We start from the raw sequence: 25,733 nt of genomic DNA on the forward strand, positions 1-25,733 counted from the left end.
TAATTTTAATGAGCATCCAACATCTGGAAAAGCCCCTTAAGAGTTACAGAAAGCCGAGTTACAGAAAGCCAAGTTTAAAAAACCTCGCAGGAATACTAAATGTCTACTGAAAAAACACCAGAAAGACTGGAAAAATAAATAAAAAAGAAAATAAAATTAAAATTTTCAGTAAACATAAATACATTTTGGAATTAAGAGTGAATTATATTATGATTTGGAGATTGATTTTAAAATCATTTCAGACAAAGTTTCTCCTTTAAGTGTTTGATAAAAACTGATCTACCTGTATTTAGCAGTAGATTTTGGACGGAGTCAAAACAGCAATTTTTTCTAATGGTTTCGAGTAACATAGTTTTACTCCTTTCTGCAGAGCACAACTATACCTCTGACAGTACCATAAACAACCATGAGGAAAAACACTCTATATCTCTAGAGGGTTATTTATTGCCTCCTTTCTGTTTCCTGCTCAGTTTTCAAAAATTGGCTGTAATGCTTTGGTGTCTTGAAAGTAAAAAGAACAGAATACTTCTGCAACTCTATTTTATTTTTATTAGCCCTACAGCCTATGCAACAGGTGGCTAATGTCAGAAGAGTTCAGGTCAAACAGTGTCTCTGCACTTGCAGACATCCAAAGTCCTTTCTAACTCAAAAATGCATTTATGTATGTATGCATATATATGTGACTTTTGGCCTCTGTTCACCAGTAATTTAAATTTAGGCCCTAAAAAGCTAGAAAAGCTGGATCAACTAGGTAATACTCAGAGTATCTCCAGATTTTACACATGTAGCAAATTCTTCCTGAGGTATGGATTCTGAGGAAGGACAACTGATAGCATTTTACATATTATTAATTTTAATCTTCCAGAATTTGCCTTCATCACTGTGACACAAATGAAAACAGTGTGCTAGAGTGAACTTTTGATTTTTTTGATGGCTGAAGAGCCTTAAAAAGATGAAACATTTAAAGATACTATATTTTTTTTCTCTTTGGATTTAAAATTAAAAAACAGTAGATAGTAATACATTGATACATATAGGAGAGAGGTTGGAAGGAGGAGAAATAAGAAAATATTTCTGAAGAGTTTTCTTTTTCTGTTTGCTAAGATTTTAATAATTTTAACCCTATTAAAATCACCACTCCATACACTTTTGTAATCAGTTCCTTTTTTGTAATTGTGACAGTGTTGTATCCACTGTACATGAATTAATGCCAGATAAATATGGCTATGCTTCAAGAAGCACCATTTTTCATAGCATTACCCTGAACTTTCTGGCTCAAGTACACAAATTTGAGGGACAAATGTCTCCGAAAAGAACAGTCTACAGTGCTTCCAGCCCTTCTCTCCTACATGACTCTTCTGCAGTTGTACAAAGGCCAACAAACATCAAATGAGACATGCAGACTGAAGCCAAGTAATTCAGACTAAACTGATCAAGTTTACCCGTTCAGTGCAAGATGTTTTCAGTTCATAAGGTCTCTTTTCTTTTGTAGGCTAATTAGAACAGCTTGACTGAGACTTACTGAAATATTATGTTCCCTGCCATTCAAAAACTGTATGAGCCATTGCCAATGCTACACCCTGCTCCCTTTTAAAGCCATATGTACTTCTCTTAAAATTTTAAACCTGCTTAAGGTATCCACAGCTGCTTCTAATATTTTGACCATAAATTCTTCCTCTTCAACTGAATTGCTATAAAGTATGCTAAACAGTAAATGTTGTTTTGTTTTTTTTGTTTTCTTGCATAATGCTGCTATATTCAAATGCAGGAACTGCAAGATTGAACAACTGAAGCTTATATTTCTAGGTTCAAAATTTAATAGTTACCCCTAAAAGCTGGACTTTGCCTATTTAGCTCAGCATTTTTCATGTTGGTATTACATGCAGTCCATGTATAGGCAGAATAATGAATACTCTAAAATACATCTCTGGGTTTGAAAAGGCAAAAAAAAAAAAAAAACCACACAACAACAACAAAAAAAAAAAAAAAAAAAAAAACAAAAAAAAAAAAAGACAACAAAAAAAAAACAAATCACCATGAAACTATATACAGTTTTGGAAGCAGCATGATGCTGCTACAGCAGTATCCAGCAGAGCACCAATGATTGCTTACATACCAGTCAGGTATGACACAGACTTCAAACACTGCAGTCAGCCACTTTCCTGTATGTTAAGGACCCACAGATACTGTGAGACTGCTGAAAATTGGACTGCTGGTGAAATTTTCACTAGCTTCAGGAAGGGAAATCTGCTGTAACTGACATCATCCATAGTCCTCCAGAATCAGAGCTTCCTAGAGGGAAGCCCATGCTGGCAACACTTCCCACAGCTCTACTCAGCAGGAATAGCCTAACAAGAACTGACAGGATTGGGTAAGGAAAATATTCAGTCCATGAAGGCAGGGGTAGAGGATGACTCATTGGTGCTGTTCTCATGTTATCCTCTCCAATCAAACCAAGACCTCACTGAGGTGCTTCAGGAACCACCCCATCTAATTTTTTTCCCAGAGCAGAAGACATGGCACCACAATCTGGTTCCTTTGTTCATGGGCAAATGAGGAATCAGAAAGGACATTTACCTACAAAGACTAGAGCAGCTGGGTCCAGTGCTCTTGATAGAAAATTTTCATTACTCTGCCTTTTACAGCACCTGTCCTTAACTTGGCAAAATTTACCAAGTTTTGTCTACTTCATATAAACACCATCCAGTATAAAGTCAAAGGAAAAAGCTGTTTTTTGTTTCTTTTAGTGGTAAATTTTGAAAGATGATTCATAGTATATTTCTGAGACAACCTTGGATAAGAGCTTTTTAAGAAAAGGAGGAGGAGCAGAATTAACAAACCTCACTGCTCAGTTAAATTGTGACTCTAATTAGGTCAGCTATAGAAGTGTAAAACACTCCAATAAATGGGTACATTTACTCTTCACAGAATCACAGAATGGGTCAGGTTAGAAGGGACCACAGTGGGTTATCTGGTCCAACCCCCCTGCTCAAACAGGGTCATCCTTGGAGCACACAGTGCAGGTCTGCATCCACGCAGTTCTGGAATACCTCCAGTGAGGGAGACTCCACAACCTCTCCGGGCAACCTTTTCCAGTGCTCTGTCACTCACACAGTGAAGTTCTTCCTCATATTTAGGTGGAACTTCCTGTGCATCAGTTTCTGCCCATTGCCTCTTGTCCTATTGCTTGGCACCACTGAGAAGAGCCTGGAAACCTCCTCCTGACACCCCTGCCCCTTCAGTTACTTGTATACATTGATAAATTCTCCTTTCAGCCATCTCTTCTGGAGGTGAAGAGCCTCAGCTCTCCCAGCCTTTCCTCATAAGAGAGATGCTCCAGTCCTTTCATTATCTTCTTCTGCTATTTGCTGGACCCGCTCCAGGAGCTCCGTGTCTCTCCTGGTCTGAGGAGCCCTGAACTGGACACAGCACTTCAGATGTGGCCTCACTAGGACTGAGTAGAGGAGCAGGATCAACTCCCTTGTTGGCAGTGCTCTTCCTAATGCACCCCAGGACACCATTGACCTTCTTGTCCACAAGGGCACTGCTGGCTCATGGACAGCTTGTTGTGCACCAGGACCCTCAGGTCCTTCTCTTCAGAGCATATTTCCAGCAGGTCAGCCTTCAATCTGTGCTGGTCCATGGAGTTTTTCTTCCCCAGGTGCAGGACACTGCATTTGCCTTTGTTGAATTTCAGTTCTTGTAAACAATCAGATAAGAGTCAAGTTGTAATTTCCGTTACAAATATCTACATTTCAAATATCCTGCATTTGCCAGGATTAAGATCATAAGGTCTCTAAGCAGTAAGGTAGGAAGTGAGGGAATCTAAATGCACATGGAGTCAGTGCACATAGAAAACTTGCTGGACCGTGTCTATGAACCTTGTCACGGCAGAGACTGAGTCAGCCTTTTGTGTTTGAGATGTACAACCCTATCCTCTGCAGCTGGTAATCCCATCCTGTCTCCTCAGGGTCCCCATCTCCCTCCCTGCTCACCCCTCCTTCAAATCCCTTTTAGTAGTTTGAGCCTTGCAAGCAAGATTTGGGAAGGACATGCTAGTTCTAAGCACAGTGACACTCAGACACAGGACAAATTAGATAGAAGAATCTATATTAGTTTTCTGCTTTCTTTGCTTCTACCCTCCTGTGGAGTTAGGAAAAAAAGCTCTCTTTCCATGAGAAAATAAAGGCTGCCTGAACAAGTAAGTGAATGCAATGACTGTGGTATTTGTGTTGCAGCCATTTTCATACAAACAGTTTCAGATAACTTTGCAGTATCAGCCTCAATGTGTACTTTGTTTAGAAAAGATTCCCCTAATCATCAAAGCACTGCATAAAAAACAATCATAGCAATTAGGACATGCCAAACAGAAGAGACAGCTGTGAAGAGTTTTTTGTCCTTTTTCTCTGAACATCCTTCCTTTGATTCACTTGAGTTCAATTTTCTAGTCCTTAACTTCAGGCTCTTTCAAACAGACATAGCCCTTACAAAGCTATCCAACGGCTAACACTGCTCCACTGTCTTCAGAGCAATAGCAGAGCCTTGCTCCTCACTCATCCAGCTTTCACCCAAACATACATGCTGTTTTCACCCCATCCCCAGGGCACTGAAAGTCTCTAGGGCTCTAACTGCCCCTTCCAAAGAGTGATTCCGCTGAGGTATTTGACAAGAAATAAGTTAGCATACTACAGCAGGGCCAAAAGAAGTTCAACATTCAAACATTTATGCTCTAACATAAACATAGATAAAAATTTTTATGTATCTGTGAGTTGCTTCCTTCTCACTTATTTGAGACTTTTTTTACATCATAAATGATGTAAATGGAATTTAGTTCACTATTCCACTTGTATAGCATCTAGTATCACTGATCCTGTCATTTATGTGCTTGGACTTAATAGTTTTTAAGTCATAAGATGGTAGAAGACAAAAGGGTTGTTTTTATTTTTTTTTAATTGAACTTTTGTCTACAGTATGCCATATTTATTTTCTGATGCACTCTCAAATTTATTATCATGAAGCTAAAGAATATAGCTTCCTCAGCTTTAAAAAGATAGCTTGGAAGATCTATTAAGAAATATCCTGGAAGCAGGTATACAAGAACACAACCTGGAGCGCTTTAAGAATAACCACTTTAGTCCTTTAAGAATAAGCTGTGCTGTACAATAGTTGTACCACAGCTGCCACAGTGGACAAAAGTGAAAAACATCACCAGTTTTCCATAAGTAGCCAAACATTCTCGGATTAATTGTAAAAAGGACAAAATTCAGCCTGCTACAATTTAAAATAAGTTTGTTGTTTAAAACTGATTCTAAAGACCATGAAAACATTAACAACTTGATGAATTACTTTTCTCTGAGTTAATGTTTTATTTTCACTTCTAACATAATGGAAAAGACATGAGAAAACTAACACAGTATTAGGCACTTTCTTTAGCATGATCAGTGTTTTAGATGAAGAAGAATGATTTTTAGATGTATCTAGTGAACTATATAGCCTCAAATATTGGATTGTTCAACTTAAAAAATTTGAAAGGAAATTACTTTCTGTTCTTTGCAAAGACCTTAAACCCTCAGATGCAAAAGCCAGTCACCCCTTTAATATAACCATTTCCCATACACCTTTTAACACTTACACATCAAAGTGTTTATATTATTGAAATGGCAGGCATTTAGCTACCTTTTGATGTCTGTTTTGCAAGATATAATTGCAATTTGACTGATGCCTTCTCTTCCTTATGCCAGTATAAGGCTCTGCAGCTGTGTCCTTGGGACTTCCTGGTTTGAAATACAAATGGCAGCAACCAAATTGTCAGGAACAACACACACCTGCAGGGCACACTCAGACCAATCTGCATACTCCCTCTAGTGAAGATAGCAAGCACAATGTCTAAAATGAAAATAAGCAGACTGGTTAGACAGGTGACACTTCCAATGCTTTCCAAACATTTCTACTTCATGACAGTTTGCCAAGCAAAGTAGCTTACAGCTCATGAAGGATTTACCAGAGAGATTACAGCAACTACAGCCAACGAGCAGCGCCCTTTGCAGAGCACACAACTTGATTAAGCCTGCATGTAGCCCTGTCACTTGCTGTAAGCCTTCCTGCTTATTTCAAGTTGTTAAGCAGAAACCACAATTCCTTAATGATATCCTTTCCCACAAGCAATGGCTGTAGCAGTTACAGCAATGTCATTCAGTTCCTAACAAGAAGAAAAATAATTCACGAGGGGGGTGGTAATCCTCAAGAAAAACTTTCCTGAAATGATGTATGCAATACTCTGTAAAGCTGAGGACACATTCATGAACATCCCATTTTTATACTGGCTGAATTACTTGTCTTCAGATTCTGTCTCTTTAAGTACATGAGTAGCTTCTAGATTAATGCCACCCTTCTCCTCAGAAAGACTGTGAAAGCAAGTGAAGAAGGAGGGCGTACAATGCTGGCAGATGAATGCAAGTGCTGTGTACATCAGTATGAGATTCTGCAGAGATAGTAGAGAACTTTCAACATTTGTGTCAGTACACCCATGTGAACATTCACATGTGCAAGTTGATTGCCCACCAACTCAATAAATATTTCTCCTTGTGTGTGCACATGGCCGACTCATGTGTTTATATACACAGTTGGGTTGCCATACATTCAGTAAACTGATTCATTACAGTATTTCTGGTTAATGATCCATTTCATTATCTCTCCAATCTCTGCAGCATTAAGCAGAAAGCTGTGAGAATATATCAAAATGAAACCTGTCTTCTTCACAGATATGTCCCATGTCCCATGCAACAGCTCATTCTGAATATTATTTTTGCTTGCCTATTTCTTCTCTTCACCACTTCTCAGGGACTTTCCATATCTTTATATCCCTAATCTGTTTTAAGAATCAAAAAGAGGATGTCCCTCTAATAAAAGCATGCCCATCCATCACCCTATGTCTCCCCTAGCTTGCAAAGTAGCCTCAAAAGAGTTAAATAATGTACTTTGAAATGCAATTGTACAATCTGTCATAATAATAGTAACATTAGTAAGTACCTGAAAAGAACTTCACAAATAGAAGTTCTGTTCTACAGGTAAGATTCATATCAGCTAATTTCAGACACTGAAATCAAGTGTTTAACCTAAATTAGATGGTTCATCTCCCCCTTAATTAAGCAATAGATGCACATACTGCCAGAGGATGAGTCATTCTACATTTACATAACTCAGAAAAAATGAAGGAATTACCATCAAGAATATTTATCTCTGTCATCTGGCTATAGTAGGAGCTCAGACTAGATGTCAACTGGCTTTAATGAGGTAAGGTGAATTCCACTCTGGAAGCCTCACAGAATCACAGTAATATTAAGGTTGGAAAAGACCTCCATGATCATTTGACCAAACACCACCACACCAACTACACCACAGCACTAAGTGCCACACCGAGTTGTTTCTTGAACACTTCCAGAGATGGTAAATCCACTATCTACACTGTTTAACCATCCTTTCAGTGAAAAAATACTTCCTGATGGCTATCCTGAACTTTCCCTGGTGCAGCTTGAGACTCTTTTTGTCCTTTTGCTGGTTGCCTGGGAGAAGATGTTGACTCCCACCTGGCTACAGCCTCATTTCAGGTAGTTAGAGAGAGTTCTCAGTTTTCAGCAGGACCTCCAACAATTCCTAAACTGACAAATATAATTAATAGGGTTCCAATTCTCAATAAATACAAAAATTACAAGAATTATAAGAATTAAAAATTTTCTTGAAACAATTTTTGTTCTGTGCTCCCCACTCTTTGTTGATTCTGAACTTCAATGATCTATGATGCAGTAAAAAAGTGCTAGGACTCTCTTGAAATTTCCTAATGTTTTCCATTGGTCCCAAGGTATTTGCAGACAGGAACAAGCAGTCCTAAAGAGCCTCTTGCCTGTGCTCCACATATTCTATTCATATGATCATTAATCACACACACTTAGTCCTGACTTAACAGCAGGATTCAGCTATCAAGGCCTAATATTACTGAACTCAAAAAGAAAGATTTCTTTAAACAAATACAGTATTTTAGGACAATGGTCCTATATGGACTGGACTCTTTTGGTACATAGAATAAGACCAAGAAAGCTGACAAAGACTGGCAGTAAAGACTGTGAGTGGATTTTTACTGACCACATTTTCTACTGCCAAAAGTCATTTATGGGTGGGGCAGAAGGAGCCTCAGTTTTAATCTTAAAGCCATGAATGCGAACAATTCTCTCTGCAGAATTTATGAGCTGTTTTACTTATCAGTATTTCCTCAGAGTTTTCATACAGTCAGATTGATTACTCCTTCCTTATACCGTTTCTGCATACTCCAGTTTGGCTATACAGTGCATAAAATGGACTTGAACTGCATACTGTACCATACAAGGAAATTAAAGGCAGTGACATGCCAATCATAGCTCTTAAATTTTTGTTCAAAGACACAACAGGATATCACTTATAAGAAATATCTAAATATCCAAATACTTCAGCAACAAGGATAACCTAAATATTTTGGAATTTTTAATTAACCAAATTCCATAGGTCATCTAAACAGATAGAATTTTTAAAATAGTAAATTGACAGTTTTATTTTATTCTGTAACAAGCCCAGCTTTCATAAAACAATTCATTCTGAATGTTTTCAGTGCACAAAGAATTCTCTTTCTTTTCTCTTTAAGTGCATGATTTCCCTAAATAAAAATCTCAGATTAAATGATTATCAGAAAATACCAGTCAGCTCACATAAAACATCACAGGATACAAACATAGCCCAACATTCCCAAAAACGATACATGGCTTGAAAATCTTACCTTGTGAAAATGTAAGAGGTTGTAAATTGTCTAACCATGACAAAATGGGATGATGTTCTTACTCCAGTGAACAAACAGAAAAACTCTTACTGATTTAAAGAACACAGCAAGTTCTAATTTCAGAAGGATTATTTTGTCATGTGTCTAGAATGAAGATTTCAAAGTGATGGAGCAAATAATGGATATCTTCCTAGAAGACATCACAAAGATGGTGAGAGAGCTGCAGAAGCATACAAATATAGGGTAAGAAATCTAGTCTGTTTGGAAACTGATTCCCAGTAAGTTAAAGAATTTATTTACCATCTCTTCACCAGTCTCCTCAGCATTGCAGAGGCAGATTCACAGCCCAGAGGAACTGGAGGGGGTAATGCAGCCTGAGAGAGGAAGAGTGGAGGGACAGAGTAGAGCATCACTTGCCAGACCCTGGTCTGTCACTGGGAGTGTGGGCGGCTGAGCTGCTGCTGAGTTGCTGCTGAGTGCTGTGGGTGCACTAACACACATGGTCTAAGCAGCACAGGGAATCAGTGCTTCTGCTGGGTTTGCCTGTTTCAGTATTGAACATATCAGTTAATGCTACAATTAATGACAAGCAAAAAGATATGTTCTACATCTCACTTTTTTGCATGTTACTATAAGCAGTAATTCTATCCTTTCTTTCAAAATTCTAACCGTTCTTTACCAAAAAGATAACATATATGACATGTGATGCATACGTAGATATATGTGCACATGTATAATGTCCACATATGCATCTCTAAACCACCTTCCACATTATTAAAAAAAATGTGTTGGCTACACTTTAAACTTTCGTAAATACATAGATAAATGTTAACAGGTATCTGTATATGAGCACAAATACCCATCTCTGTATTTAATATGAACCATAGACTAAATATGTATAGTGGTTTCACTCTACTTAGGATTCATTGCTGGTGCCAAAATGCTAAGGCTACAATTATTATCTGTGTGCTAACAAATTAAATCTCATGGTGGCTTTAGAGGAGATGTACTCATCTATTCCATGAATTGCTGGTTTAACACTTTGAGTCATATCCAAGCTGTATCCTGCTACTCCAAAAATGTTGGGGCAAACCAATGCTTGTCACACTGAAACACATTTCAAAGTATCCTAAAAGCAGCTGCAGAAAAAAAAAAATCAATCATATGAGAACAAAAACTGTTAGTTAAATAGCTGTTCTATAGAGTTTAACCAGTAAAGGTAAAACACCCAAACTGCACTCAAAGGAAGACACTCTTGATCTCAAAGAAAAAGCACTTTATAATAATGTTGCCTTATATAGTCCTTAAGTATCCAATTGGAATTGTATCAAATATTAGTAGAAATATCATCATTCCTAAAGTCTAAATAAGAAAACCAAAGGTAGTTGTAGAAGAGTGCTGTTGCACTTGGACTTTCTTGCTTTTGTATCTAAGGTTCTACTTGAATATTTCTGTTAAAATGTTTCAGCATTAAAAAGAAAAAAAAAAGTTATATAATCACACAGCTAGTGATAAATCCACATTAATCTTACCAAGCAGCTCAGGAACTATCAATAAATTACACTTTGCCTCATAGTGGATCTATGTGAAGAAATACCCCAGCCTTTTCCAAAATGATCCAAAATGTTTTGTTGCTTTGAAATGGTAGCAGTATTCATACATTGTAAAAAGCCTCTACTCAACCTTCAGTTCAGGGTAACTACTGCATCCATGCAGAATTTTATGAGAAATTGACTAAATTACAAATACAGGCTCACAATATGGCAGAAACCAAAATTCATCTATACCTTCCAAAAGACCAATATTTGGATATGACACTGATTTATAGCTTGATGAATATACATAATATTTCTCTTGAATTAATTAGGACAAAATAACTTCTTTATATTGAAATGGTGTTGTGAATCTTATGTTACTCTGTGCAAAGGCTGTTGAGACCTTTAAAGACAAGTACACATCTGAGTGAAAATTATTTTTGAAAATACTCACTTTATTATCAAACAAAATAAAATTTTTACTGGGAAGTGAAGTTTTGTCCCTTAGACTGAAATGTGACTACAATCACTCTGTCTTTGCTGGCATTTATATAGATATGTCAAAATAAAATTTTGCAACTTTATTCAAATAAATTAGACTATTAATTGTCCAGGGGAAGGTGAAAATATCTTCCACAGATGCAGATATGTCCATAACCCTCTTGCTTTTAGGAGGTCTGAGTTATCCAGTATTTATCTTGCTGATCTGAATCTCCTGTATGATATTATTTTTCTTTTGCCAAATCACCTTTAAATAATTTTTTGAATGACACTATTCAATTAAACACAGCAGTACTCACTGTGTTGAGATTTGCATGCTGTCTTCTCTGAAACTTTGCTTATTCAGCTCCCTTCAGTACTCTACATCTCTGTATCATGTCCACAAATAAGGCTGAATAACTCAGAAAAAATCCTGCACTGACTTGGTGGAGCCCTGGGAAAAAGCCTTGTTTTCATTTCCACACATTTTTCTTTTATTGCCCACTCCCTTGTGCTAATAGCTTATCTTATAAAGCAAAACACTTTAGGCTGTGACTGACATAGCTGTCACAGATGGGGTGGGTTGCTTTGCTCTCGTTCATGGGTAACACAAACACCAATCCATTCCCAACACCCAGCTGGAGAAAACTTGTTCTTGCATAAGAGAAGTCAGGATGTGAAAGTCCTCCAAATTAGACTGCATTAACCTCCCCCACACATCTGGAGATGGCATCACCTGTGAACAGAGTACTTGTCAATCACTACAATGGTTTCTTTGTGGAGCAACCTATGTCTTAGGTTTCAGCTAATAATACAGAACCCTACCAGCTTTCAGACTGATACTGCAGCAAGGTAAATGAAACAGCAAAGGCACTGTTATTCTTGCCTTGTTTTTGTCAGGATCACAAGGTTATACAGGAAAAAAGTGCATGTTGTATAGAAAATGCCTTCTACATCTCTCTTCTTATTATAAGCGGGAAAAAAGAATGCATGTATTATTAGCCTGACAGACAGGAAGCTGAAAACATCAGTAGCAGATTAGGCTAAAAAAATAATTTTTCTATGATAATTAAAAGTAACTTAAATAACACTTTGAAAAGTAGCTAATTAGATGATTTCTTCAGTATTTAAAAAATAATAATCAATTAATAGTTAGCCAAGAAACAACTTCACTCTAAAAACTCCATTCATTATTACCATTTCATATACGAGCTGATTTCAAGGAGGTACTTGATAGTAACCAGAAATGAAACTGGATTGTGAATTCCCATGTGAGCAGCTCAGCCTTACTCCCTCTCAGAAACATTTCAAAAGTAAATCTGAACCTGCAGCTCTCAAGCTTTCAGATTTGTGCTGCTCCTTCATGAGAAATAGATTCCTTCAGCTCTTCCTTCCAGTACTCTGTCTATGGCTGGTGAGCTGGCCAGTAATGATGAAAGCAGGCAGACTGCTCAGCTGAGGAAATTTCTAAACTCCTTTTGAACTTTTATTTGTTATTTCACATTCTTATTTAATGCCTATTTATTTCTACTACAGAGACAGCTTACAAAAAAAGACCTTGAAAAAACAAAAACCAAAGCAAAACAAAAATACTCCCCCCCAAAAAAAAGAAATCAACTTGTTTACTGCATAGATGTGTTGCCAGGAAATCTTATTGTTGTAGTGGTGAGTAAAAATCCTGCACCCTGACTTATGTCTTACTCACCCCTAAATCATGTATGAGCCATGAAGCCTTTCCTGATTAATGAAAGTGGTCAAATATTTTACACTTGCTAGGAAGTCATCTTTCTGTGCGTGGCCATGCTCATTACTAAGCTGTGATGGTTTTACTCATGGCCTGTAATTCAAATCCTGATGCACAACAGGAAGTTTTCACTGCCAAATCTTTTGGAGCTTAACACAACATCAATAAGATACAAAACCAGGTGTTAAAACTGTCATAGAGAGATAATTTGAAATAGAAAACACAAGAGAGAGCTCAGCAACTATTTTTGTTCAATTGTGCTGCAATTGGAGAGTTCCACGTGAACAAAATATTTTGATCAACTGTTGAGAGATATATTAAAGGATGAAATGCTTTCTGCTGAATTAAGATCAGAATGGCAGAGCAGGAAAGGAGGGTTTACAAGGAAAAATACAACTAAAAAGATAAGTCAGACCAAATGTCATGCTGAAAGTAGGTTAGGACAATACTAATATTATACTTGGTCAAATTCTCTTATGTTTTATGCAGAGTTAGTACATTTAGTGGCTGGCACCTTCTCAGTTTATATATTCAGAAATATTATGATCCAGTTCTAACCACTTCAAAATTATGCTTCCCTTTGATTTGCTTATTTTCCAAGTTCTTTCAGCTTGGTTTACACAAAACATACACAAGAGCCATCAGAAATCCGCACACGTTACATGAGGTTATCCCTTCACATTTACCAGACAAAACACTCTGCATTCTTTTTCTGAATTTTTAAGAAGTTATGCTATCTTTCAGCCAACATCCTCTTGCCAGGAAAAACAAAAAGGAAGTTTTGTGACCTTAAAAACATCATGGGCAAGTGAAGATTCACACAAAATAGTCCACTGTGAGGTTTCAGAATAGATATATGCTTCCTTCTCTTCCAGCTTAATCCCCAAACACCCTCACTTGTCAAAAGGCTATTGTTAAGGCATGGGCTTCCTCCAAGACCACATCCTGTGAATCAGGTCAGAGTGAAACACAGAGCTGATTTAAATGATCTGCTCTTTGTGTGCCCTTTAAGTGCAAGAAAATCTGACTCAAAAAATAGTCCAGTATACTAGACAAAAAGGGACAGCGGACCTAGATCAGAAAGAACACTTAGTAAAAAAAAATTAGCAGCTCTCATTTGTAATTCATGCCATTAGTATTTACTGAATACAAGTTTCTGCTACAAAGAAGTTAGGCAGTGTACTCAAAAGCAGAAATTAGGACCCCAAAAAGCCATTTTTCTTCAAAACAGGCCTGCTTCACAAATACTTAGATTTTCCACATCATATTTAACAAGTCAGCAGCCTATCAACATCATTACACACAGGACCATTGATGAGTGTTATACTGCTTCACAAAGGGCACAAAATATTCTGCATCTTTAACAAATTGTGCCAGTCTGTGCTCGTTGGATACATCAAAATCAAGAGAATCTGTCTACTGGAGTAAAATTCCACCTCCAGCTCGGAGCTGGGCCTACACTTATGCTAGCTATTGACATTAAAATGATTACAAAGCCAAAATTGTCCTTATGAAGCAAGGAGGGAAAATAACTAATTATTTGGATGTTTCATTCTTAACTGATCCCTTAGAAAAGACAAAGGATAGGCTTGTGGTTATGATGTGGAGATTAGGACTTGAGATATATATGACTTGAATCCCTAGTCCTGCCACAAAGTCCCAGCCTGAGTGTGGGAAAGTCACTCATTTTCTGTTTAATCTCTCCCTTCCCTCTGTACTATGGGGTTTGTTTTTCCCTTTCTCCCACAGTCCGTGTAATAGAGCCATATGTTCTACCTGGCTGGACAGACTTCTGCACACATGCACACTACCTGTCATAACAGGGCAACAATCTAGTAAAAACTTCTAGGATCAAGGTATGGTATGGTTGAAATAAACAGAAAAATCCACAGAAAGAACATTATTTTTATTTGAGAGAAGAAATGCTTTCCAATGCAACCAAACTTCCTAATCTTAGTGGCACCCCTCACTCTGATGAGTACTTTGGGATGCTCCTTCTAGGAACCCCCTATAAAATTCAGCTAGAAGAAATATTCACTACAGTATTCCTGAAGGGATTTTAAATTAAGGATTTTTAAATTCATACGTTGAACTATGTTCCTTGCTATAGACTCTATGTTCCTTGCTGTAAAGAACTGAGTCCGCAAGAGTCACTCCACTCTCACAGGCTCTTGAGGCATGAGGATGCTCCAATACTGATATGCCAGGGAAATTAGTGTTTCCAAGCAAGCCACTAGCTTCTGGGCTCCAAGAACACCCTACTGGTGCTTTTGAGGAACTTAACAGGAACTGCAATATTTCAGTGCAATGCCTCTGGAAACACAAACACCCATAATGCACAATGGCCCTTTTTCTAAGGAAGTAAATCTGTCTGCAAAGAAAGTCCTTACATATCTGTATCACTGTGGTCCATGATGCTGTCAGCTCAGGTTCCCAGGGAAGCATGGTTTCATTACCATGCACCTGAAGTCAGCTGAACCAATGAATGACAGACGAGAATGAGAAGGCTGTCGAGGCTGTCACCAATTCCTTTGCACAACGAAGGATCACTGCTAATAGTACTGTGACTGGCAAGTGTACACATTGTGTTTTCCATTGATGGAGACACTATATTTTCCACAGGCAAAGTTCCTCTGTTGAACTACTATTACACCCAGGAAGTTTTACTAGAACCTTCTAGAGTATAAGCCCATAATTTTTATCTGAAGAGGAGACCACTTAGCTCCATTTGCAGTTATAAAGAACAGATTATCCCAGGGGACTGCAAGAGTGCTGCACCAAGCAAATGTTGCTGGGTTGCTTCAATTCTGCTGGTGCATTCACAGTGCATCGTCCTGCAGACACACACCCATTTTTGAGGAAAGGATTTTTTACTGAATAGTTGTTTGGTCAGAAAATCCCCAAGTAGCTTTCCCAGGCACAAATGCAATACAAAAGGGTAAGTGTGATTGTTTTCTGATGATCTATAAAACCAGCTCACAATACAACAATTGATACGAAGTAAGTTGAGTTCTATGTTCTTATTTTGTAAAGTAACATGAAAGCAGTAGAAATTTAGGCAGAGTTCTAAAGGTCAGGTTGATGAATACCCTCCTATCCATGATCCCAATTAAAAATTACAGACGAGAAACATCATTCAACCTACATTCAATACCATTTGTTCACAAATATGAAAGATTTAAGAGTTGATATTGTGTTACTTTACTTTTATATCAACTCTATGAAAATGTGCTTGATACAGATGATTGGACAATAAACATATAACAGTGAAATTTAGACCCTGCTCATACAGAATGAAGTTCTTAAATCAGTTATAGCGTAGACAGATGGTACTGGATACATAAAGCACATTAAAGACGCCGTTATCTGTTTGATAAAGAAATAATTCAGAGCACTACAAGAAGCTGAAACTGCTGACAATCTGAACTCCTGCCAACTGTCCTGGCTTCATTGGGGCTGTGTGAATTTTAAACACACATAGTCCCAGGTGTCCACAGTGCTGACTGAAATTTCTGGAAGCTAGTTCAATGCTTTTGAGACACTGCTGGCTTCCCATCACTACTGGTCACTATGGGGAGAAGATTGGTGGTTTCTGGCTGCTTCTGCTGCTCTTTCTGTTGCCTTGGCTGTAGTGCTGTAAATGAAACACTCGGCACAATGAGCAGCCTCTTTTCTTGCCAACCCACAAGGCAGATACCTCCAGGGCACTAGTGCTGAGAAAAGGAAGGGTATGACAAAATGGGGAAAGAAACTAATTTATTTATGTTCCCTAGATTCAGTGTGTCAATAAACTCTGTGGAGCTTGGCCCCCAGAGACCAGACAAAAATGTATCCAAGAAATTGAAAAGTACAAGAGATATGTGATTGCAACAGATGCCTAGCTTTGGAGAGATTTGGGGAATGCTGGGAAAGGGTCACACGAAACCTAAGTAAGTGGTGTCGTAGGGTTAGCTGAGGAAAGACAGAGATATGGAAGTCATGTATGGCACACATCTGGTGTTCCAATGTGCACAGCACTCCCATTGACGTGAACAGGAGCTCCACCCATGTATGGAATACAAAAACGTTTGTCTTGAGATCTGTCTTTTTATATAAAAAGTTCTCCAAGTTTAGTGTCTTATGATAGGCAGGATTTACCACATCACTGACAAACTACTTAAAATTGATGAGGGAAAAATGAGAGGCTCCATACACATCTTAATGACCTAGTGCAAAAAGGCTGGCTGAATGACACTAGAAGGCCTCAGAGTAAAACTGAGATGCAAAGGTACGAAGCCAAATTAAATGGACCTTAAGAGTCACTTCAACAGCTCCAGCACATGCTTTTGCCTAATCACATCAAAGTATTTAGCTTGGTTTTGTGACATTCATTTTAGATTACTTTAACAACATTCACTTGCTACAACGAAGTGTTTTGGACCCATTCTCTGTTGGACATGCTCCCCAGATAGCACTGCTCTGTCCTGATAATTTACTGGGGACTACTTCCCCAGCTTAATCATTCAGATTTCTGTGCTCTAGAGAAGTTAGTTGTGTCTCTTTACTCAGGTGGACACTTAGTATTCTTTGTCATTTCTTCCAGAAGGCCTTGCAGAAGATCAATTTCCAGAACCCCCACTAAGATCTTCCTGTATAAAAATTGACTTGTTTCATGAACTTAGTGGGGCTGGACCCCTGTGAGAGAAGTCACAAACAACTGTCTATTCATCCTATGGATACTAGTATCTCCATACTACTAGAATCTTACTACAAGCCCCCAAAACTGAGGTATCTAAGAAAGTTTTAGGTTTACATATGTGTGCTGGATCAGCTGGGGAGGCTGACTAGCACTTTCTGATAATGAACAGTGATATGAAAAATGCTGCAGGCAAGACAAGAAGACTTGTTTAGGGGATACAGAGAAAAATAAGTCATATTCAGTAGCCTGTAAAGATGTCTGCCAACAGGAAGGGAAAAGCAGATAAAGCACACAGCAGCAAACAGCATGAACAAAGAGAAACTGAAAACAAAAAAACCCAAAAGAAATAAGATAATACAACAGTAAAGGAATTAATTAACTCAGGAAAGAAGACTAAAATCTTATCATCCAAGTCATACAACCAAAACACTACAATTAATATATCAGATTAATCTCAGAGAAAATTCACTTTGGAAGCATAAATTCAAGAGCATTCCTTCAAGAGCACGGCTCTTGAAAGAAGGAAGTCTAATAATGGGAGGAAAACTTTGGGAACATAAAGAAGAGCACTGCAAGGAGCAGCCCAAGGAAGCCAGACCAGAAGACCAGTGTGCCTAGTAGGGGTTGTTGACTCCTAGCAGCTGCACAGCTTTGTGCTGGAGAGGACTCCTGGCAACACACTTGTGACTACACCATTAAATGTGTGTGAGTAGCTGAAATCAATCACACTTTCAGGTGACCTGGAGTAAAACACTGTTGCATTTTGCTACAGGTCAATATTACAAACTCACTGAAGAGAGACCCTGTCGTCCAACCCCCTTACTAAAGCAGGTTCACCTAGAACAGGTTGCACAGGATTGCACCTATACAGGTTTTGAATGTCTCCAGAGAAGACTTCATAACTTCTCTGGATAGCCCATTCCAGTGCTCTGTCATCCTCAAAGTAAAGAATTTTTTTCTTGAAATTCAATGGAAATTCCTGTGCTTCAGTTTGTGCCCTTTGATCCTCAGCCTGTTTCTAGGCACAACTGAGGTCTGGCCCCAGCCTCTCAATACCCAGCCTTAAAATAATATAGTGCAGAGAGACGATTCAGTGAACAAATCACTTGATTTTGCAAAGAAATTCTTTTTTCATTCCTATAGTTTTAAGTCATTGTTTAATTTACCATTCTACAATATCAATGGATATTTTTTTCACTTTGTTACTGTTTAGTGGCTCAAAAGCAAAAAGCAACCTACCATGATCTGATGAATAATTTTGCAAGCAGTATAAAAGTGGTGGTAAAGAAATACAAATAATACTATAACCACAGAAGAATGTTAGAAAATATAGTGGTGTTTTCAGACTTGGTTTTGCATAAAAACACTCTATGGTCCAGCTGAATAGCAAAACTCCATCTGCAAATACCCATCACAGACAGCCAGCATTTCACCTCATGAATCCAGCAGCTGGATTCTGTTCCTGTGTACATATATAGGAATAAACTTTTGTCTATATGATACTCAGGGAAAAAGAATGCGCTCTGAATACTTGTGTTCAAATATTTTGCATGACTATTCACATCATAAAGTGTTCATGCAGTCAGCCTAAACATTAGTGGGTTTAGCAAGAAAGCAGATGGACTTGTTGTATGAGACTTAGGTACCAAAGCACAGATTATGAAACTCTTGAACAAAAGGGCATTTGAATAAACCACACACAAAATAATTTCAATAATTAGCAACTTATTATTTGCTTTCGTAAGCTTAACTAAGTTCTATACAATTAAGAAAAAGGGTAAACATAATCACCTCAAAACTTTTTCTACCACATTTTTTTATGATAATATCACTTTTATTAAACTCAAACTTCATCATGGCCACAAACAAGAAAACAACCAAGACTACATGTACAAGTGCAACAAAATTGTGTGAGATGAGAGAAACAGAAAGAGAAAAGAGAGATGATATTTGCTGCTGTATTCCCAACCAGCCTTGGCTTTGTGAGAAAGCCAACACTAGTGACAAAATTCTCAAACAATCAGATTTGGTGAGAGTGAAGTTCCTAGAGGAAACAGCTACGTGGCAATGACCTACTGTACTAATATGTATAACCCAAATTTATTTTAGAATTCTTAGCACTTAATAGATAGCAGCAGGATACGTCACAGTGACTACACATGTCAATCTAAGTGCCTTGCAGATGGGATGAGAAAACTTGTGACCCGCAGTGCAGCAAATGTAAAACACCAAAGCAAGCAATGCAAAAGGCACTGCTTTCAGCAGACAAGAGCCAAAGTTAACCAGATGATGAATTCATGTTCCATTGTTTTTTGCAGATAGAGATCCATATTTTTCCCTCAAAAATCACTGCTGTCTTATATGCAATGATATATATAACATAAGCATACAAAAATATGTTAGCCAGATTTTACTCTCAGTTGGAAACTCAGACTAGGTATTCACTACATTTTGATTGAAAAACATTTTATCTGACCATTTTTATAGTTACACAGTCCCAATGTACAGCATTGCATACAACAGTTCCATAGAGATATCACATGGATTAATGCATTTGCTAACAAAAGGTCTATTGAAACCAGCACTCACAAATGGTCAAGCTTTGGGATGACACAACCTGTAGTGCAGAACTTGCATCTGCCCAGCAAACCTGAAGAGACATTACCTCTAACAGCACCATCAGATCTGTGCTTAGAATTACTGTTTAAATAACTGACACATACTTCTAAGGCTACCCAGGTCGCATGGATCTCCATCACTGATGAGGACATTAGCATTAATACTCTTTTCAAGGCTGATCCTTTGAAGCTTACTGGTAAGAAAAGCAATAAAATAATGTCATATTCAAAATACCCATCCACCTTACAGTCCAAACACCTTTGGCAGAAAGATTTCATGAAACTTGCTTAAAAGGTGAATAAAAGAGCATCTTTCAAAAAATGTGCCAGGAAGAAAATTGAGTAAAGGGCTGCCACTAAGCTTTACTGGGAATGTCAGACTTATAAGGGGGTAACACAGAAAAGGCTTAGTAACTTTTTGAATGTTCAGCACTTCTATAAATCCAGGTGGCTGGGGGAAGTTTTCAGACCATCATGTGCACAGCCTGGTCTTACTCTTTATAGATCATCTTATAAAACTGCTCAGCAGCCTCCATTGAGAACATATATAGGGAAAGATGTCATGGTTGGTAGGTTGATTTTGGGAAATTGGTTTGCTTTTTGTTCTTTAGAAAAACAGTCTCTGAGATGACAGGTATTGTCAAATCAATGACATGGCAAATTGGTATCACAGTTTGTGTCCATCCAGGCTGTTATTTTACTCACTAGAAGTTCAGGAGTTCAGGACCAGATAACTTGGAAGGCTACAACTCCCAGCTGGTCTCCCACTAATTACTAATAGCTCCCAAGTGGTTTAAATACTGAAGGCAAGATGCTTTATATCTTTCTCCACTCTTTTATAAGTAAACAAGAAACACTTCTCAGCAGCCAATGTAACCTTTTGCTTTTTTTCATGGAAAATAGTATTTGCTAGTCTAATTTACTTTTCATGGACTATCCATTAAGGGACACCATAAAAAACAAAGAAAGAATATTTTCTGTAAAAAATAAGTAAACAAGCAGGAATTGCATTGTGTTGAAAAATTTATTATCTTCAAACTTATATTATCTTCATACTCACAGAAATGGGCTGTTCATCACTTGTGGTTATGAAGAGAGGAACAGTTTGCTCCTTTTTTTACATTTCGGTATAGGGTATCTGATACCACCAATGCATCATCTCTGGGAGACAGGGAGATGTGACACAGAAAACTCAAAAGGAAAAGTTAAGTGGCATGACCAAAATCTCATGTGTAAATATGTGGCAAGGTTTAAAAAGGAAACCAAATGTTCAGAATCCCAACCCTATGTTTTAACCACAAAACCAACTTTCTTCACTATAATTGAATTAACCCCGTAACTAAAAACAAAGAAAAAACAAGTACATATATGTACATCTTGCCACTGTAACAACTCTAATGACTATTAAGTGTTCTCAAACTAAGATACAATTAGAAATATATGTTTTATTCCAGGGTGGTAATCAGTTCCACAAACCAAGAGTACTAGAAAAATAAGAGGAAGTAGCCTTACAGCTTGCTGAAGCTGTGTAAACCACACATGCAGGCATAATGTACTGACTGAAAGATCTACAGAAATATATGCTGCTGACAAGAAGGGACTCAATACTCATGTAAGCATGAAAAATGTTTTCAACCACAACAGAAAGCCTAATAGAAAACCAAGCAGAAGTGTTTTTAAAAGTTAATTAGGACTCAAAAATAACTTTCCTTTACAAAAGGAAAAAAACCTTAAGCAGTCTAAAAAATATTGTGGCATCCTACTTCAGATAATATTTTTTTTTTTTAAAATCACAATGATTTGGGGCTAGATAGGGGCTAGGAAGAAGCTATTTTGCAGAGGAGAAAAGCACAAGTACACTGAGAAGCTGTTTTTCTGGTTCAGCAATTCTGCAGCAAGAATAGCCAGATCATTTGAAAATTGAAAAGAAAATCAATTGCATGTTTTTATTTTAAAAGAGCCTCCCTGTGGGAATAGGTGTGGGCGTGAGATCTCTTTTAAAATTTCATAATATAACATAAAGCTGCCAAGATTTTTTTTTTTTAAATATTCTGTTTACTGGGTGCCAGAATGATTTTTCTCTCCTTATGACTCTACTGATCCTTATCAAAATTCATCTGTGAAGTAACACTAACATTTAAAAACAGAATATTTATTCAGACAGCAGCACTGAGCAAAACAAATTTTCAAGGCTGCTATGAGATTTCAGTGATGACAGCAAAAGTCTATTCATTCATTTACCCCCACTTTCTGCATACAGAAAGTTTGTATCAAAGTTTTTTTCCAAAGCAAATCAACTTTTTTTAAATTGAGTTCCACAGGTAAAGTTTACCACTAACCTTGCTATCTTCAATCTCCTGAGTGTTTCCTTGAAGCGTTTTCCTCTCTCCAAAATCACAGGTTGACTTTAACGTAAGCTGACAAGAAAGCATCGAGCTCTCTGCCCCAGTAAGCTCCAAGGACTTTGGTGAGTACTTCTGTGAGCCGGTGGAGCCAAGGTTGGGTATCGGGAGGGCAGTGTGGACAGGCTTTGACCCTACAGCTGGCTGCCTCAGCTTGGAGGCAACCCCAAGCACAGGCATGGCTTCTATAAAAGTATCTTCTTTCTGCCAAAGAAAATGCTCCTGGACCTCAGTCTGGTAGACTCCAACTTCAGCAATTTCAGAGCAAATGCTTTAAACAAAAGTAGCAGTCATCTTTTCAAAAAGTCTTAAAACAATAATATTACGAGTTCCACAAGGAAGCAAAATTTTTCTTTCATCTCTCCCCTTCTCCCTCGCAGCCACTCACACACACTCTGCTCAGTGAGTCAGTGGCTCTGTAAGACTAACGCTCCTTTGGGGCGTGAACTTTTCTTGGAGGTAACTGCCCCAGAGCTGCCTGTCTGGGATTAAAGAACTCATAAATTTGCTTTCTCTTCTTCCTACAGCATTCCAGGTCTGTGCATTAAGTGAATGAAGGATGGGAGAAAACGAGAGAGAAAAGAGACAAAACCTCCCCGTACTCCAACTGTCAAAACAGCTCAGAGACCACAACACTGGAAGCAGAGACCTCTTCCTGACTACATAAATAACCAGCCCACATCTTAAAAAAAAAAACAAACTTTTTTTTTTTTTTTTTTTTTTTTTTTTTTTTTCTGTTTAAGGAAAAAAAGAGACCTGAGCAGTGGCCAAAATAAACAGCTGTTGGACGAGTTTTCATACCGGAAATAATCTCAGCAATGAAGCTGTTTGTCTGATTCCTTGCTATTTTTCACTGCTGACAACCATGAGCTACGGTGTTTCATTCTCTGTTCCTCCTGTGAAATCAGGTTAAAATTGTGCAAGAGCATGGCTAGAAACAGAAACTGTGGGTAACGTCTATCTGTGCTATGAAAAATCCATACAAAAACAGAGCAGGATATAGGACAACTGCAAGCATTGTTAAAAGATTTAGTCAATACAGCTTTCAGAGCTTTTTTTTTTTTCTTTCTTGGTGGTGGTATTAACGTCATCTATTCAGTGTTAACACTTCCCTTTCTAAAAACATTGAAAGCTCCATGAAGTCCATGTCCAACGCATCATTTCTGCTTGTTGCTCACAGAAATGTTCTTTGTGGCAACCTCAAATCCTTGCACATAGAAATATAAGTCAGGCAGGCAGAGCAGGCTCCAAAATGAGTCATGATGGACAGTCCAAATTGTTGAGCAGCATAAACACTTACTTAAAAGAACAACTGTAAATTCCTTTGAGATCCTGTAGCAGGGGAAACCCTTTTAAACTGACATGAGGAAAAAACCTGTGCAGAAACATCACACCATTCAACTCCTATGGGATTTTATCACCCAGCATTACACACATTGGGTTTTTTCTTATGTCTTCCAAAATAACACATAAGATGACTTGACTTACTCTGCCCCAATATACTACGTGGTATTAACTACACCTTCCTTGAACAGTATGTACTATAACCACCACAGATAAAAAGCACAAGAGAAAATAAGAGTCCTCTGGACTTTTATGTTCTCAAAACAAGGATGGCAAAAGTTAAAAAAAGCACTGAAAAGAAAGTAAATGAGAAGCAGACTAAAAAGATCTTAAATCATGCTTTTAAATTATTTTGTAGAATAAACGTGTGATACGTATTGTCCTCTATCATTCATTTACAAAGATCACACTGACACAGTAAATAAATTCAGCTCTCTGTATTGACTTACAAACTACCCTATTCTTGTTTGTGGTTTGTAGGAGTTTAACCTGTTGTAGTAATCTCCTGAGTTTTGAAGTGAGAATACAGAGAATCAGCAAACACATTTCAGCATCCTCTGCTTATATGCCATTTGATTTTGCCACCATTAACAACAGATGCAATGGGTTTTGTGCAAGAATGCACAGAGGTAGCTTCTCTGCATTTTAGACAAGTTCAGCCCACAGGATACACCAATTTACTCCAATGATTGGAATATTCTTGTTCAGTGTGATATTTCAGATCTTCTGCAGAACAAAGGGGAAGAAAGTTCCTTGTGCAGTCTGCATTTGTTTTCCAGCATTATAAAGCACTGAGACTGCGTGAGGAATTTAGATTTCTTAGGCACAACTGTTAACAGTCAACGCTTCAGAAAATGCACATATGCAAAGACTGAAGTGGACCTCAGGAAAAGAGGGATTTATCTCTTGCAAGGTTTAAGAAGATGAAAAATCCTCATGAGAACTGTTACCCAATGATCAAGACAAAGAATAAACTACAGCCATGAGACAGAAACTTTCTTAAAAAGAACTTTGCCAAAAAAATGTAATTGAATCTTATTACTTCCTGGGGTTATAATTTTACAAAGTAATACATTTTGGTAATCTTGCTGATCTTCTTTTGAATATGAATGATGAGGTCATGATACCCACAGTCTCTTTTGCAACCCATTTTCCCAGCCCAGAAACCCTGAAAGTAATAAGTAAGCAAACTTACTAGGAGTCATCTGTAATACATAACCAACAGGATTTGGAAACAATGATGTGAGGCTGGTGTTACTGCAACTCTTTCGAAATATTTTTTCATTATATATTGACTTTAAAGCTAGTACCAGGTCAGGACCATCAACTTCAGAACCCCAACTACCTAGAATTTGTACAACGAGAAATCACAGAAGTGCTTCCAGTCTACTGAAGATGCAAAGAAGAGTATGCAAGATTCTTTGCAGGAATCATGAAAAATAATGGAGGAAAACAATTATACTCTGTAAATAAGAATGCAGCTACAAGCCTAGTCTTCCTTTTCTCGTTTTCTCTAATTCTAAGCTAAAGATAAATAAACAAACATCTGCTGCTCTTTGAAATAACTTAGCTACAATTTTTGCTTGAAAGCCCTTGCGTACCTAATGGTGAATATGGGTTTTATGAAGGCTGTCTTGGGGGAAAGAATATTTAAAAACTAAGCTTCAGTACTGTTTTCCACACAAACAGGAAAGTACAGGATAAAGCATCTGTGGACAACATACACAAGCTATCACCAGATGCAGGTGCTGGTGGGATGACCCTGCAGGCAGAAGGTGTCCAAAGATTCTCTAAGGGAAGGAATTGTGGGGAAAGGGCAAAGCTAGAAGCTGCAAAGAAGGGCACATTGTCAGGCATCAAGCTGACCATGTGAGTTTGGTAGTATTTTCTTCAGCATCTCTGTAGTGCAAAGCTAAGTGACTGTCAAGCAGGACAGATAGGGAGAACCTAAAGTCAAAATAAGGATGATTTAGATGTGTGTGAATAATGTCAAAATGGAAAAAAGGCATATCTGTGTGAAATAGGGGTGGAGAAGGCTATAACCTGAAGTTACATGAAATCAAACACAACACTGGCATGAGGGACTAAACTATTACAGTCAGGATAGAGAAAGCAGTGAGTAAAAACAT

The 25,733-nt window shown here is 37.8% G+C and overlaps 1 protein-coding gene across 1 annotated transcript in view; it reads right to left on the bottom strand.

Annotated features, from left to right (window-relative positions):
• Window positions 1-22,440, bottom strand: part of NAV3 (neuron navigator 3) — a 250,158-nt gene extending 227,718 nt beyond the window's left edge. The window contains exon 1 of the mRNA XM_053943168.1: window positions 22,198-22,440. Within this exon, the coding sequence (XP_053799143.1) occupies window positions 22,198-22,440 (243 nt within the window). The remainder of the gene's footprint in view (window positions 1-22,197) is intronic.
• Between the last annotated feature and the right edge of the window lie 3,293 nt (window positions 22,441-25,733).

The sequence above is a fragment of the Vidua chalybeata genome, chromosome 5, assembly GCF_026979565.1.
Source record: "Vidua chalybeata isolate OUT-0048 chromosome 5, bVidCha1 merged haplotype, whole genome shotgun sequence".
Lineage (NCBI taxonomy): Eukaryota > Metazoa > Chordata > Aves > Passeriformes > Viduidae > Vidua > Vidua chalybeata.